The sequence below is a fragment of the Anolis carolinensis genome, chromosome 1 (genome assembly GCF_035594765.1).
Source record: "Anolis carolinensis isolate JA03-04 chromosome 1, rAnoCar3.1.pri, whole genome shotgun sequence".
Taxonomy (NCBI): Eukaryota; Metazoa; Chordata; class Lepidosauria; order Squamata; family Dactyloidae; genus Anolis; species Anolis carolinensis.
Genome location: NC_085841.1, coordinates 313,063,684 through 313,080,027, shown reverse-complemented (window position 1 = coordinate 313,080,027; position 16,344 = coordinate 313,063,684). Strand labels below are relative to the sequence as shown.

At 42.6% G+C, this 16,344-nt stretch overlaps 1 protein-coding gene across 2 annotated transcripts in view; it reads right to left on the bottom strand.

The window, feature by feature from the left end:
• ino80 (INO80 complex ATPase subunit) overlaps nt 1–16,344 on the bottom strand; it is an 88,972-nt gene that overhangs the window by 47,749 nt on the left and 24,879 nt on the right. For both annotated transcript variants that reach the window (XM_062968160.1, XM_062968159.1), the window contains exons 7-15: nt 9,356–9,570; nt 7,480–7,533; nt 6,209–6,412; nt 5,423–5,618; nt 5,209–5,276; nt 4,320–4,529; nt 3,320–3,400; nt 2,010–2,105; nt 1,104–1,163 (exon numbers count right to left, since the gene is read on the bottom strand). In XM_062968160.1, the coding sequence (XP_062824230.1) occupies nt 1,104–1,163; nt 2,010–2,105; nt 3,320–3,400; nt 4,320–4,529; nt 5,209–5,276; nt 5,423–5,618; nt 6,209–6,412; nt 7,480–7,533; nt 9,356–9,570 (1,184 nt within the window). The remainder of the gene's footprint in view (nt 1–1,103; nt 1,164–2,009; nt 2,106–3,319; nt 3,401–4,319; nt 4,530–5,208; nt 5,277–5,422; nt 5,619–6,208; nt 6,413–7,479; nt 7,534–9,355; nt 9,571–16,344) is intronic.

Genomic DNA, 16,344 nt, shown 5'->3' with positions numbered 1-16,344 from the left:
ACCTATTTGTGAGTAACCTGTTTCTTGCCTGAAAACTCAAAAGTGTCTCTTCATCCTTTACTTTGAAAGTTACACATTCACATGTATTCATGCACTATGTATGGAGGACTAAGGTTATGACCTCCAGTTAACTCAGTGGTTCTCAACCTATGGGTCCCCAGGTGTTTTGGCCTACAACTCCCAGAAATCCCAGCCAGTTTACCAGCTGTTAGGATTTCTGGGAGTTGAAGGTCAAAACATCTGCTGACCCACAGGTTGGGAACCACTGAGTTAAATGAAAGGTGTGTCAAGGAACTGGAGTAGTGAAATCAACCAATCACATTGGTCTGACAATTTTCCCTTCCACTCTGTGGACAGTGAAAGACATTATCCACATTGTGTGTATATTTCCCGTCAACAGCCCTGAGAATCTATAGGAATTCCCACTGCAAAATCAGCACAGAGTTGTTTCAGGATGGGGAAGTCCTGCATTTCCTTTATTTTATGATTGGAGGTCTTGCATCATAATGATTACATTCCAATGCACACCTCTATCATGCAGGAAGGAATCTTGTGTTATAGTCAAGATCCATTGAGAGCATCAAAACACATCTAAAGATTCAAGGCCAAAACTACTATGAATTCTTCTGATTAAGAAGTGCTGAAATGTTGGGGCAAGAAGTTAATTTCTTGTAAGTTCAGGGGGCATGGGACACAGAGGTGGGGAGATGGCAAATCAGATACTGACTCTGGGTTGAAATTCTGGGGCTTTGAAGATGGCAGGGCAGTTGCTTTAAGAAATACCACAGAATGGTAAGAGCTGGCTCTTAAAGAAGCCTGGAAGATGTAAGACTATTACATGGTTCAGAAGAAATACAGAAGCTGCGTTAGAAATATTATGAATAGTAAAATAAAACTGAGAAGGTGAAAACTACTATGGATTTATTCATAACATTTCTTTTTGCAATATATTTACACAGTCTATAGAAATGACACAGCAATTGACCAGACTGTTTTGGGAAGGAAGGAAGGAAGGAAGGAAGGAAGGAAGGAAGGAAGGAAGGAAGGAAGGAAGGAAGGAAAAGTAAAAGAGAAAGGGTAAAAAGAAGTGTACGTGATAGTACCTGACTCCAAAACTTTCTGATCACTTTTCGGTCATGTGGATTTCCCCAGTAAGGCAGCACCTAGAATGGACACATATTCCATATGTTTCAATATTCCATATGTATTCCATATATTCCAAAGTTTCAATATAAGTGAACAAAGACTGTAGAGCTTTCTTGTGTCTGGCAGCTAAGGCCCCAGAAAGCATTATTACTGATCACATAATCAAGAAAATTAGAAAATGGAAAGACAATATAAAAATATTTCTAAGAAGCATTGCTATTTTGAAAAAGAGCATATATGTTGGGGAACTCATTTAGGGGGCAAAGACATGATAAAGCCATAGAGCGAAACACCAAATACAGCACTAAAGATTTGAGTGTACGATAAGGTACACTATAATTTTTAAAAGACGGGTGTTATCTTCAATTCTTTAGTATATGGCAACTCATACTGATGAATTCTTTATTATTTCATCCTCTGTTATCTTAGAAATCTTGTATCTTACATCAGATTTTAGAATTCAACTGTAGGAGCAGAGCTATCATTATGTGGAATACAAATGAAAATAAAGTAACTTTCTCTTTGCTGAACTTTACCTGAACACATACTGAACTGTTCACCCAGAATAAGAAGTGAAGTAAAACACAGCTCTACAGCAACAATTTCATTCTCAAATGTAATACTGTAAGTCATGGAGGTAAGTGTACAAACACCCTAAGAAAGGTTATCCATCAATAAATTAAAACAACTGAAGGACTTAATAGTAAAAAAAAAGCCAGGGGGGGAGACATGAAACCATTACACACAGTAAGGTTTTAACTGTCACCACAATGTTCAAGTGAAGCAGTGCATTTATGAGAAATAAATGTACAACACACCATTGAGTATTTTTATAACATCATAATCTCAAATATTGCGGTTACCTTAAACCTAGGAACAAATCTGGCAAACTCCTGATGCCAGTTGTTTAGCGTGGAAGCCGGTGAAATAATTAAGAAGGGTCCCCAAATGTTTTCTCTCTGGAAGAGGAAAAAGTTTTAAATGAAAGGAAACCACTTTTCACTCAAGTCAATATTGTTTACAGAAGAAATATGTAATTGTAACAAAACTTCCTACTACCGGTAAGAAATATGTAACAAGAGTCACCTGAAATGTGAAATGTTTATTGAACTCTCATTTTATATCCAAAGTATATTGTTACAAAAAAGAAAAAACCATATTTTCAGGAAGCATGAAAACAAGTACAGCCAAACATTACTTTTTGAGAAATGGGTACCACGAGACACAGCAGTGTTTTTATTGTGCTCCACCACCAAGTTCTGCTCTTCAAGTACAGAACAGATGTTTATTCATTTCAAAGTGCAGTGCCATCTATACAACATTTGCTATTTATTGGCCTAGATTCTATTGTTTCTCCTGACTACAATACATCAGTTCAATCCATGGGATTTAACTATACATGACTCACCATGCAACAATTGATTGAATAAATCTGCTTTTAATTGGGACTATGCTACAGGCGACCACCCATTAAGAGAAAATACCAGGAGGTAGCCAAAACAATGACATGACAGTCAGCTCTCCACTTCGCCAGGTTCACCTTTGAGAATTTTACTATTTACATATTATCTGAGAGGAGACATGATAGTCATGTATAAATATGTGGGGGGAAGTCATAGGGAGAAGGGAGCAAGCTTTTTTCCTGCTGCCCTGGAGACTAGGACGTGCAATAATGGCTTCAAACTACAGGAAAGGAGATTCCACCTGAACATTAGGAAGAACTTCCTAACTGTAAGGGTTGTTCAGCAGTGGAACTCTCTGCCCCGGAGTGTGGTCAAGGCTACTTCTTTGGAGGCTTTTAAACAGAGGCTAGATGGCCATCTGTCAGGGGTGCTTTGAATGTGATTTTCCTGCTTCTTGGCAGGGGGTTGGACTGGATGGCCCACAAGGTTGAGGGCTCACTTTTCATGGTCGAAATGATTTGCAGTCTTAGATGAAAATGATGGGAGAAGACAGCTGGCTAAAAAAAACAACAGAAATGGATACTGGGGATAACCAATTACTACCAAAAACACGAAAAAGGTTGAAAAATGGTCCAGTAAGGACTCTGAAGAATAAGAGAATGCAGGCTATTTCTGATTATATAGGGAATTAAATAAAATATTAGTACACTGAGGGTTATCTGAACCATTTATTAAATACCACTCCTCTCTTATGTGTGTGAGGCACTTACTTCAGCTAGATGTGCTAACAAGGCAATGCTCTGCACTGTTTTTCCCAGCCCCATTTCATCTGCTAGGATTCCATTAATGCCCTGAAAGAAAAAAGGAAACACTTTATAGTCTATACTCTAAGGAAAACAAACATTTACAAAGTGTAAGACATAAAAATACACACAACATTTCAAATGTATACAGCTCTTCCAGAAAAAAATGAGAGTCTCATCCACAATGCATAGCACTCCTGACATGTCTGTGCAGGTTGAATTAGGCTGGTGGCAAAGAAAAAGCGAAGGGTGAGGCGAAAGAACAAGGCTGTTTGAAGTTCAATGTAGAGTTTTGGCAGTTAGAAAAGGCAACCCAACTGGTTTTCTTTCACCTGTCTAGGAGGAAAGGGAAGGGGAAGAATGGGCAGTCTTGGCATTGGGGGAAAGACAGGCTGTCTCTCCTGCTGTGCCTTCTGTATCTGCTGCAGAAGACACAGAAAGATATGTGCTGCCTCTCTCTTTCCTGATGTGCTTTCTCCACTTGGGAAGCCTGCTGGAGAAGGAAAAGCAGAAGAACACAGTTCTTTCCAGCTGTTCTCTGCTTGTGTTCTTCTTTGAAGGGGAACTTTTGTCTAATGGCAAACCAGCTCATCCCAGGACAAGCTATCTTGAGATCAGCAATGGTTTCCCCTTCTGGTCCCTAACCATTCTCCTACAAAACTGGATCCCCATCCCCCACTGCACACACACAAATTATGTCTGTCTCAATTTACATTTTGAGTCCAGGAACACAGCCACAACGCACACTGAGATATGAATGTCTACCATCCTCCCTCAAACAGCACATTAGGTGTTATTTGAAAAAAGCTTTATATTTTTTTTCTACTTGACTTTTAATCATAAAGACTTGTTCTTCTAATTATAAGACTGTGAGCTAATTTATGCAAGTGTGATTCACTTTTCTTTCTGGAGTTAAACCAAGCAAGAACTTACTTCTAAGAACTAGCCTTAAGAAATATTAGCATACCTGCTCATAAAGATTGGCCAGCCAATTCATGCCTTTTAACTGGTAACCTTTCAGTTTACCATTGAAAATAGTAGGCTGTGGAATGTCCTCTCCTGCCCGGATAGAAGGGTTGGCAAGGCTGTAGCTTTCCCCAAAGCCACTACTAGATTTGTTGGCCACACGAAGCGCTGCAGCCCGACTCTCTTTAGCATCTTCATCAAAAGACCTTGTCTAAATGACGAGAGAAAAGGGATTAAATTGTAATATCATGGGTGGGCAACCCTGCTGGTTATGAGAGCCCGCTTCCTATACTCAAACCTCTGGGAGGTCAGACTTGTAAAATGCCCCCAAAAGTGAAAAGTGACATGAAATTACTGTAAGTTACTGGGTGGATCCCAGGGCCATCAAAGGGGACTAAACTGCTGCATGTGATGGTTTTAATAATGTTTTGGCCCCTCTGTTATTTTTTTTGATCAAAATACAGTCCAAGGGCTATATCACTTTCACTACACACAGTTACTAGAAGGACACCCTACTCAGCTTAGTGGGATTTTGAATAAAAATGTACAGAATTGCAATATATAGGTGAAATCCTATCCAAATATAACTAGAAGGTTGCAGCATCCCAAGAAACACATACTGGACTGGCCTTAACAAATGAAATTGTAGATGATTTCTCCTACATTATTTAAAACACTTCATAATTCTAAGAAATTGGGCACTCTTTTACAGATTTTACATATTAATAGAAATTTGGTGCACAGATAACACCTTTCTAGCTTGAAGGGGCAAGAGACTAGCATAGCTACATTTTTAAAAACTTTCTAGTTGTTAGTAGAAGAAAAAATGAAGTATTGTTTTAATTCCAGGCATTTATCTTTTTATTTCGTAATTCTTTCTCAGTACTCACTTGGGCCTGATGAATCCGAAAGGCATCCTCAGCATTCTTCAAAGCCTGACCCTTGTAGTAGTTACTATCTGAAAATATAATCAGTTTTTAAGAAAAAGGCCACATGGGTCAGATCAACAAGGCAAATTCAAATTCTATAAGAACCCACTAGCCTAGAATATAACAACTTTAGAAAGTTTATTCAAGCCTTCTGGAATTCAATTTCACTCCTTACCATAATCCTCCTGGGTTATGTTGACAACAACACCCCCACCGATGTCAATCTGCCTCTGGATAGAACTGTCTTCAAGTTTTCTTAAGATGTCTTCCTGGATTCCATCGTGGCCTATATCTCGTTTACGGCTCATGAAATGGGCATACAACTCAGTTTGTGTGATCAGAAAGTTAAGTTTTCTCTGCTGCCTCTTAGCCTAAAATAATTTACAGCAGAACATAGGAAAGAACTTCATGTGTAAAGGCATCCAAAAGAAGGTAAGACAGTATGTTTAATATCTTTTTGTTTTCACAGTAATGTCTATCACTGATTAAAGGTATCTCTTCAAAATATTTAAACAGCGGTAAAGTCCACCTCATTATGCTTTCCCCCCTAATCTTATAAAAATACATAACGTATTACAGGCAGTCCCCAAGTTACAAAGAAGATAGGTTCTGTAGATTTGTTCTTAAGCTTAATTTGTGTGTAAGTCAAAACAGGTACATTTTGTAAGTGTAACCCCAACCATATATATGCACTGCAGGCCAAAGCATACCTGGTTCCTGATTTACATTTTAAAACATAGTATCAAAATTTGAATTTATACATCTTGAAACTTTAAAGTCCCGTCTTCTAGATGACATCTGAGGCAAAAAATAGTTTTAAAATTAAAACTGTAATAGTAGCCAAATAACAATCTTAAAGGGGTTTAAAAACTCTTTCTGAAGTGGATTTTATTTGTCTGAAATGGTTGGAGCTAATTGTTTTGGTGCCTCTGATTTCCATCTTTCTATGAGCTGGTCTTACCTCTCTCATCTCCTCATCCAGTTTGCGTTGCTCTAGTGCCTCCTTCTCTGCTCTTTTGCGATGTTCTTTCTCCACTTTCTCATATTTCTTCCAGTAAAGAAGCATCTCCTTTGTAAGGCGTCGTGCCCTAGGTAGCGTCTCCTTACAGTTCTTTTGTGCTTGGATAGCTGCTCGACGCACCTCTCTCATACACTGGTGAGCCAGCTATCAGGGCAGGGGGGCAAGCAGAGAAGAAGAAAAATGATCTTTTAAAATAAAAGGCAAGTAGAGAAATACCATGGGATGGTGTCATTCTGAACCTTTTGCACAGCTAAATCTATTTTTGTGAATCTTGCTTTTTTTCCACAATAAAATTGAACATAATTTTAATGTTGCAATATTCAGTACATATAATAGTTTTACAGGAATGGAACAAAGTTATGTAAGTAGACAGAGACATAACTAATACTGCGCCTCCTAATCCCCTCCACTCACCCCAACATCCCATCTCATCTTCCCACACCAGTAAGTGAGCAAGCCAAGGAATGTGTGCACTGCCAAGTCTGGCCATCCTGCCAATACAGGTACATTTTATTTGTGTGAAATCAGTATGGGGGGGACCTAGAGATAGTTGAAGTTTTACCACTTCTGCCACTAAACCCTGCAAAAGTGGAGGGCCAACGGCAGAGCTATAAAACTGCTTATTGGTACTGAGTTTTAGAATTATAGTGTTTCATCAACTTGAGACTCAATTCAAAGTCCTATTTTGACCTTTAAAGCTCTTAAGATTTGAAAAAAAAAGATAACTGAAGAATTGCTTGTCTTCACATTGCCAAAATGCTTATCTGGTGATTTTTTTCTGGGTTAACTTAGGTTCCTTGAGGAGAGGGCTCCGTTATATAGGAGAGGGCTTACTCCCAAATAAAGATACTGCTTGCAATATGAATATAAATTCAACACTAAAAATCCCTTTTCTATCCTCCCAAGACTTTGAATGTATAACTTTGTGAAGTTGTTAGCCTGCTTCTGTAATCTTTTTATGTCCTAAAATGCTTTACATACTTTTTAGAGTGAGAATGCACTCTTAAATTCATTTACTTAGAGTAAGTTCCACAACAATCAAGGAACTTATAGTTGTGTAGATACATACATTATTATGTTGCAAGTATCACATACATGGTAATTTCTTTGAACAGCAAAATATAAATTAGTAAATAATGTAAACTGAACAGTTCGATAGAGAATAAGTTTCCATCCTATCAAAATACAACAGAATCCATAGTTCATCTTACCTTTCTGCTGTTACTTAAGAACAGGTTTCGGGCTGAAACTTTCTGTTTGTATGCCTAGAAAGAAAGGAGACATTCACTTGGTCATATTATAGAGCAATAATTAGAATGTTCACAAAAATATCAATAGCAGAATTAAACTACAATATTTGCAGTGAGTATACTGATAACAATATTTCAAATGTTCCTCAGTTTTAATATTTTGCTTATAAAAGCGATCAAAACACTATTCATGCTACAACTAAATAAAATATGAATAAGCCAAATGTTACCTGAAATGCCAATTAACCTTACCACAACAGATGCACCATATGTGCTTATAACTTCTTCAAGCCATTTTTACTACTAAGATAAAATGTCTAAATATTGCTCTGTACTTTTTTCTTTTCCTTTAACTGTATAGTTTTATAAAGTCTTGAACCTCTGTGCCAAAGAATGTTGGTGGCTCACCAAACTACAAATCCTAGTATTGCATAGCATTGGCAATTAAATTAGAGATGATGTACCTCAAATAGGAGCTCAAAGTGCAACTTAAGTAGCTTCCTTGAGCTTGTTTGGAGGTTCTAGCAGGGGAGCGCAGCTATCGTATACCCGAGACCGAAGACTGGAGACCTCGGTACACTCCTTCTATACCTGGGACGTCGTCCTCTTCCACCGAGCGCGCAGCTTCGGGAGGGACGCACATGGAGCAGTGAGGGAGGAAGGGGACACCCGCCTAGCCAGCCAGATCAGCCGAATCAACCCTGGCGATCAATGGGGTGACAGATGTCGCAGCCAGATCACCCTCACATCCAAGTAGCTTCCATTTTTTGCTTTGGCATAGCACTAACATTACCATATTACACAAATCTAATGTGCACCCTAATTTTGGAAAGGTAATTTAGCCAAGGTAATGGCGCTCCATGCAGTCATGCCGGCAACATGACCTTGGAGGTGTCTACAGACAATGCCGGCTCTTCAGCTTAGAAATGGAGATAAGCACCAACCCCCAGAGTCGGACACGACTGGACGTAATGTCAGGGGAAACCTTTACCTTTCATTTAGCCAAAAAGGTGAGCATTAGATCTGAGTAAATATGGTATTTGAGTACAGCTCCTACAATCTTTAAAATCATATTAGTTTTTATATAGAATGTAGCAAAACAGCAATTTCCTAAGAAAGCCAACATGAGCTGGTCAGCCCTGAACTTGGGATAGAAAGGTATGAGATGTTAACTTACATCTAAGTAACCAGTTAGAACAAAATAAGTTGCTAAACAAGCATTCTAGAGTGAAAAATTAAAAAATCAAGTGTTCACTTAAGATTTATCTAAAGTAACTGATATATCAGGTCTAAAAGCTGGTAACACTGATCACGAATGTATATTTTATTATAGATTATTATTATTATTATTATGTTTATTTTTATCTTGCTTTTTCTCTCCATAAGGAGACTCAAAGCAGCTAACATTAAAAGCATTACAATACAATTTAAAATATACAAATACACAAAAATCAAAACAATATTAAACAGCATTACTATTAAAAAATCAGATTAAATCAATAAAAACATATAAAACCACAGCAGCCTCTGTGCTGCTGTAGTCTGTACAATACATAAGTGTTTGCATATATGAATTTGTACAGCTATAATATTAACTCTGTATAAATATGTTATCTTTGTGACATAAATTGCACATACAAACATGCACATATATAGTTGTTAAAAACAAAAAGAAGTCAGGTGTAAATAAAATCTGCCAATGCCATAATGGCCAATAACAGACTAGGTACCTATGTTCCCTTACGTCTGCATTGCACTATATGCTAACTGTTTCCACCCCCACCCCCCAACTAATCCTTTCTTTCCAATCTGATACTTTTCTTTTGACAAAGCTCACCTTTGGCAGTTCCTTTTTAGCAATGGTCAGCCATACTTTCCGGCGGCGAGCATTCAACTGTTCAATTGATAAATGCTTTTTCTTGGACCCTGGAGGTGGTGTATCATGAGAAAACTTGGCAAAAACTTTGGTTTGATGATGATGGCGTCGTGGAGACTCCTCAGAGGATATTTCTTCGTCCCGTCTCTTCTTTTTTTTCACCTTTTTCAATTTGGCTGCAATGGAAAGAGTAGGTCATAGAATCGCTTTCCTTCCTTAACCACTTTGAGGCAGTTTGCATTAATTTATTAAATTGCAAGCTTTAAATATATCCCTATGGTTATTACCACATTTTTATACAGGTTTTCATTTCTTTTCATCAAAAATTTACAATATAAAAACACAATATCTATATATATAAAAGGATAAAGTTGCGGGCGCAGTGACTATAACAACAAAACTAAACATCCCAGAAATACGAAACTTGGCAACACAATGCAAAAGGCTTGCCTCCAGGTTACAACAACACAACCACACCACAAAACCACAATCCAGACCCACAACACTCACAACAACGCATCATGCGATAACAACACAACTAAACGCCCCAGAAATACAAAACTTGGCAACACAATGCAAAAGCCTTGCCTCCCAGTTGTAACAACACAACCACACCACAAAACCACACAGGACCCACAAAACTCACAACAACGCATCGTGACTATAACAACACAACTAACCGCCCCACAAATACGAAACTTGGCAACACAATGCAAAAGCCTTCCCTCCAGGTTGTAACAACACAACCACACCACAAAACCACAATCCGGAGCCATAAAACTCACAACAACGCATCGTGACTATAACAACACAACTAAACGCCCCAGAAATACGAAACTTGGCACACAACTAAACGCCCCAGAAATATAAAACTTAACAACACAATGCAAAAGCCTTGCCTCCCGGTTGTAACAACACAACCACACCACAAAACTACAATCCGAACCCACAAAACTCACAACAATGCATCGTGACTATAACAACACAACTAAACGTCCCAGAAATACGAAACTTGGCACACAACTAAACGCCCCAGAAATATAAAACTTGACAACACAACGCAAAAACCTTGCCTCCCGGTTGTAACAACACAACCACACCACAAAACCACAATCCGGACCCACAAAACTCACAACAGTGCATCGTGACTGTAACAACACAACTAAACGCCCCAGAAATACGAAACTTGGCACACAACTAAACGTCTGTCAGGACCCAGGCTGCAAAGGCACCAATAACCAAACACAGAGGCCAGAATCTATCTAATATCTTTATTGAAGGAATATATAAAGTTAATAAAAGCAAGTATATGAAATAGTCCAAAAGCAGACCTTTCAGGAAAGGTCTAAATTAGTCCAAAAAAGCGATGTCTAATATGAAATATTAAGGTTCAAAGTTGTAATCCAATAACCGAAACACTCACTTTGCCAGGCAAAGTGAGGGGAGATGACAAGGTCCTTTAGTCCATAAACTTGAGCAAGGCTAGGAAATAACTTGATACTTGAAACAAGGCTTAAAACGTGGAACAAGGTAACAAGGAACAAGAACAAGGTCCGTGGAAAAACTTGGTAAAATCCGTGATACAAGGCAATGTTTAGTCCTGGGAAACAAGCAAGGTCCGTAGGTAAACAAAGGCAGAAACAGGAGCGAAGGCTGGAAAGCAGGGCAAGGCTTGAGCAGGAGCGAGGCTTGAAACGGAGCGCGCTGTCCAGACACAACTCGCTCCGGAGGTTGACGAATTGACTCCGCGAAGTTACTTCGCGGGTAAATCACCTATATAGAGTCTAACTTTCCCGCCGAAGCAGTTCTCTGGGAACCAGAAACGAAAGCTAATCTTTGAGACCAGATGTTTGCCTCCTTAAGGATTCTCACGAAAAAGCAGACTTAATTGGCTGAATTCTTGGCTGCTATCCTCGCACTCCTGCGCGAAGCAGCTTCCAAACTTCTCTGTTGTTTACAAAACTCATGGCGGGAGAACACAGGAGAAGTGGGCTCCGGATTTGTTTGACATACTTCTGGGTCACAACTCTCTTGCAGGTGCAAGGTTCCCAGATCTGCCTGGGAAAGATCTGGCTGGGAAGATTCCAGTTCAGACTGGGAAGGTAAAAAACCCAAGTTTTCTTCATCATCAGGCATTACAGTGTCATAAGCAGGACTACAAGGCCCATGAGTCATCACACTATCCCCCTCCTCAGGGCCCCTCCCAAACTGGGACTCTCTCCCCGAAGCGCGAGGCCGCGGTTTGGTGGGATAGGTCTGATGAAAGCGACGGGTTAGATCAGGAGCGTGAACTGTGGAGGCGTCTTCCCAAGAGCGCTCCTCAGGGCCAAAACCCACCCAGTCAATGAGATATTGCAGGCGGCGGCGGTGAAAGCGAGAATCTAAAATGTCCTCAACCTCGAACTCCTCCTCCCCATTCATCAAAACAGGAGGGGGAGCCGGTTGGTCTGTATCAGGACGCACACCATCCGCCGGAAGGAGCAGGGAACGGTGAAACACTGGGTGGATGCGCATTGAACGCGGAAGTTGGAGTTTGAAAGTCACGGGGTTTAATTGCGCCACCACTGGATAGGGGCCAATGAAACGGGCATCTAACTTCCGGCAAGGGCGGTGGGAGGGCAGAAAGCGAGTGGACAGGAAAACCCGATCTCCTACCTTGATTTCGGGGCCCGGCTGGCGATGTTTGTCAGCGTGGCGTTTATAGTCCTCCTTGGCTTGGTCCAGTTGCTGGAGCAAAAGTTGTTGTACCGCTGTGAGTTCCTGCAGCCAATCCTCTGCTGCGGGAACTTCTGAAGTTTCAATGACAGGGGGAAAGAAACGTGGGTGGAAGCCGTAGTTTGCAAAGAACGGCGTTTCTTTTGTAGAAGCTTGAACTCCATTGTTATAAGCAAACTCTGACAGTGGTAACAGAGAAGCCCAATTGTCCTGTTGGTAGTTTACATAACAGCGAAGATACTGCTCCAAGGTGGCATTGGTGCGCTCCGTTTGCCCATCTGTTTGAGGATGATGAGCTGAAGATAAGCGAGAGTCTATGCCCAATAGTTTTTGTAGTGCCTTCCAAAAACGAGAGGTGAATTGAGATCCACGGTCTGTGACTAAACTCTTGGGCAATCCATGTAGTCTGAAAACATGTTGAAGGAATAGATCTGCAGTCTCTTTGGCCGTGGGGAGACCTTCACAGGGTATGAAATGGGCTAACTTGGTGAAAAGGTCCACCACCACTAGGATCGTGGTGAATCCACAGGAAGGTGGTAGGTCAGTGATGAAATCCGCAGAAATTATTTCCCATGGGCGAGATGGGGTAGGAAGGGGATGTAGAAGCCCTGAGGGTTTCTCCCTTCTTATCTTGGAGCGCTGGCATACTGGGCAGGTGTTGACATATTTTTCCACATCTTTGCGGATCTTGGGCCACCAAAAATCCCTTAGGATCAGATGCATGGTTTTAAATAGTCCGAAATGCCCTGCTGGTTTGCAGTCATGACACAGACGAAGCGCTTTTTCCCTGCCCGGTCCGGGTGGGATATAAACATGATTTCTATAGCAAAGCAGTCCATCTTTAAGCGAAAAGGGAAAATGCAGACCTTGACGAAGTTGGTCCTGCGCCCAGGCATCTGCTTGCTGACTAGCCCTGATTTCTTGAGCACAGATGGGTCCTGGAGTAGAGGAAGTTGAACCAATGGGAGTGGATTTGGTGTTCCCCACTGTGAGCGTGGCAAAGTTCTCGGGTTGTAGTAGTTGGGATTCAAAGGTCTCCTTGCGTCCTGCAGCGTATTCCGGTTTACGTGACAGGGCGTCTGCTTGCTTGGTTTGGGCTGGGGTCACATAATGGATCTGGAAGTTGAAACGTTCAAAGAATAAAGCCCAACGTTGCTGCCTCTGATTTAGTTTGCGGGCAGTTCTTAGATGTTCTAGATTTCGATGATCAGTGTGGACTTCAATGGGAAATTTGGCCCCTTCTAGCCAATGTCTCCAAGTTTCAAAGGCTGCCTTTATGGCCAGTAGTTCCTTTTCCCAAATGGTGTAATTTCTCTCTGGTGTGGTTAGTTGACGGGAGTAAAAGGCACAGGGATGAAGGTGGTCTCCCACCGGTTGTAAGAGTACAGCCCCAATTGCCACATCCGAGGCGTCCGCTTGCACAACAAAAGGGGTTCCAGGATCTGGGTGCTGTAGAATTGGCTGGGACGTGAATAATTTCTTTAGTTGCTGGAACCCTTTCTCTGCTTGATCAGTCCAGCGGAAGGGCTGTTTTCCACGGATGCAGCTAGTGATTGGGTCAGACCAGCGGGCAAAATCTGGAATGAACTTGCGGTAATAGTTCGCGAACCCCAAGAAACGCTGCACCTCTTTCTTGTTAGTTGGCGCCCGCCATTCCAATACTGCTGAAACCTTGGCTGGATCCATGGAGAGCCCTAGAGGCGAGATACGGTAACCAAGGAAATCTACCTCTTGTAGATCGAAAGCGCATTTTTCCAACTTGGCATAAAGTCCATGATCTCGCAAACGTTGTAACACCATTTTGACGTGGTTCTCATGTTCTGATTGTGATCTAGAAAACACCAAAAAATCGTCCAGGTAGATTATCAAGAACCGATCTAGATAGTCCTGAAAAATATCATTGACAAAATGCTGGAACGTTGCGGGGGCTCCGCATAATCCATAATTCATAACTCGGGACTCGAATAATCCGAATTTAGTCTGAAAGGCAGTCTTCCACTCGTCCCCTTCTCTGATGCGAACTAGATTATAAGCCCCTCGAAGATCCAGCTTGGTGTAGACCTTGGCTCCTCGAAGTCGGTCCAGTAGATCCGAGATTAAGGGCAGGGGATAACTGTTCCGCTTGGTGATATTGTTCAATGCTCTATAGTCCACCACCAAGCGTAATTCCCCTGACTTCTTCTTCACAAACATCACTGGGGAGGCGGCTGGGGATTGAGAGGGTCTGATGAATCCCTTGCGAAGGTTTGTCTCTATGAATTCCCTGAGAGCTTCTTGCTCCGGTTCAGTCAGGGAGTATAGGTGCCCTCGCGGGATCGGGGCCCCCTCCACCAAGTCAATGGCACAGTCATAAGGTCTATGTGGGGGTAATTTCTCGGCTTCTTTTTCATTGAATACATCCCAATACTCGGAGTACTTCTTGGGCAGGGTGATGATGGGCTCGGTCTCTGTGGCATGGCAGACCTTGGCTACGAGGCAATGGTTTTGGCAATACTTTGAAGCAAACTGTAGTTCTCTGTTGGACCAGGAGATGCTTGGGTCGTGGAGAGTCAGCCACGGGATTCCCAAAATCACAGGGAAATGGGGAACCTCGGTAACAAAGAAAGAAATCTCTTCCATATGTTCCCTTATCCACATCCTGGTGGGTTCTGACCACTGGCTTACGGGCCCCGTCTTGAGGGGGCGGCCGTCTATGGCTTGCACCACACGGGCATTCTTGAAGTCATGATATTGTAATCCCAGAGAGTCGGCATACTCTCTGTCAATGAAGTTGTTGGTGGCTCCGGAGTCTATCATGGCGTGGATCATGACGGGTCCCCTTTTTGCTGACCACAAGGTGACCACTAGAAGGAACAGGACTCCGGTTGGCGGCTCTTGAATGGGTTTCCTGACCGGGTTGGCGAGCCTCTCTACGCCCGGTCGTTGGCTTCCCCCGCCGGCTGTGTGCCAGCCGCCTCAGACGCCTTCGTCTCCGTGGAGGACGCCGCCGCAAGACGGGCGGCGGGCTTCCCTTTGGCTGGACACTCTCTGGCGAAGTGGCCCCCATTTCCGCAATACCAGCAGAGATTTAAGCGTTGGCGACGGGCCTTCTCGGCGGCATCTAACCTGGGTCGCACGTTGCCCAACTGCATCGGCACCTCCTCGCTCCCTCTGGGGTATGGGGTTGGTGGTGGGGGTCTCCACACTGGACGCGGCTGGACGCTGGCGGGAGCGGGGGGTTTTGCCCCAGCTCTACCGCTCTGACCACGTACCCATTGTTTCCTGTTGGCAATCAAGACTTCAGCCCGTAAACATTGGTCAATGAGTGCTTCGAGGGACTGGGGAGGGTCCACCTTGGAGATTTCTTCCAGCATTTCAATGTTGAGACCCTCCCGAAATTGTCCCCTGAGGGCTACATCGTTCCAGCCGGTGCTGTGGGCCAGCACTCGGAACTCAGCTATGTACTGAGACATGGGTCTGTCTCCTTGAAAGAGGCGCCGGAGTTTATGGCCGGCTGCCTCCAAATTGTCCTCGATTCCCCAGGTCTCCTTAAGGTGATCCAAGAAGCGTTGCGCTGTTCTTAGGTGGGAAGAGGCTTGATCGAATAGGGCCGTCGCCCAGCTGGCCGCTGGTCCGTCTAGAAGGCTGTAAACCCACGCCACCTTGATGTCTTCTTGGGGAAACTCGGCGGCACGGGCCTCTAGGTAAGCCTGGCACTGGCGGCGGAAAACTTGGACCTTGGAAGCTTCTCCAGAAAACTTAGTTGGCAACGCCATGGCCGGGAGGCGGACTCCGCGCTCCCTCAATCCTTTTATTTCTCCATCCTGCGCGTTGAGTCTGTCACGGATGCGATCCACTTCATCTTTGCTGATGGTGTAGCTGAGCGGCTGCCCAGCCGGCGCGGCTCCGGTCGACATTCTGGCCTTGGTTAATTGGTGCTTATGGGTGGCGGAGTCAAACTGTCAGGACCCAGGCTGCAAAGGCACCAATAACCAAACACAGAGGCCAGAATCTATCTAATATCTTTATTGAAGGAATATATAAAGTTAATAAAAGCAAGTATATGAAATAGTCCAAAAGCAGACCTTTCAGGAAAGGTCTAAATTAGTCCAAAAAAGCGATGTCTAATATGAAATATTAAGGTTCAAAGTTGTAATCCAATAACCGAAACACTCACTTTGCCAGGCAAAGTGAGGGGAGATGACAAGGTCCTTTAGTCCATAAACTTGAGCAAGGCTAGGAAATAACTTGATACT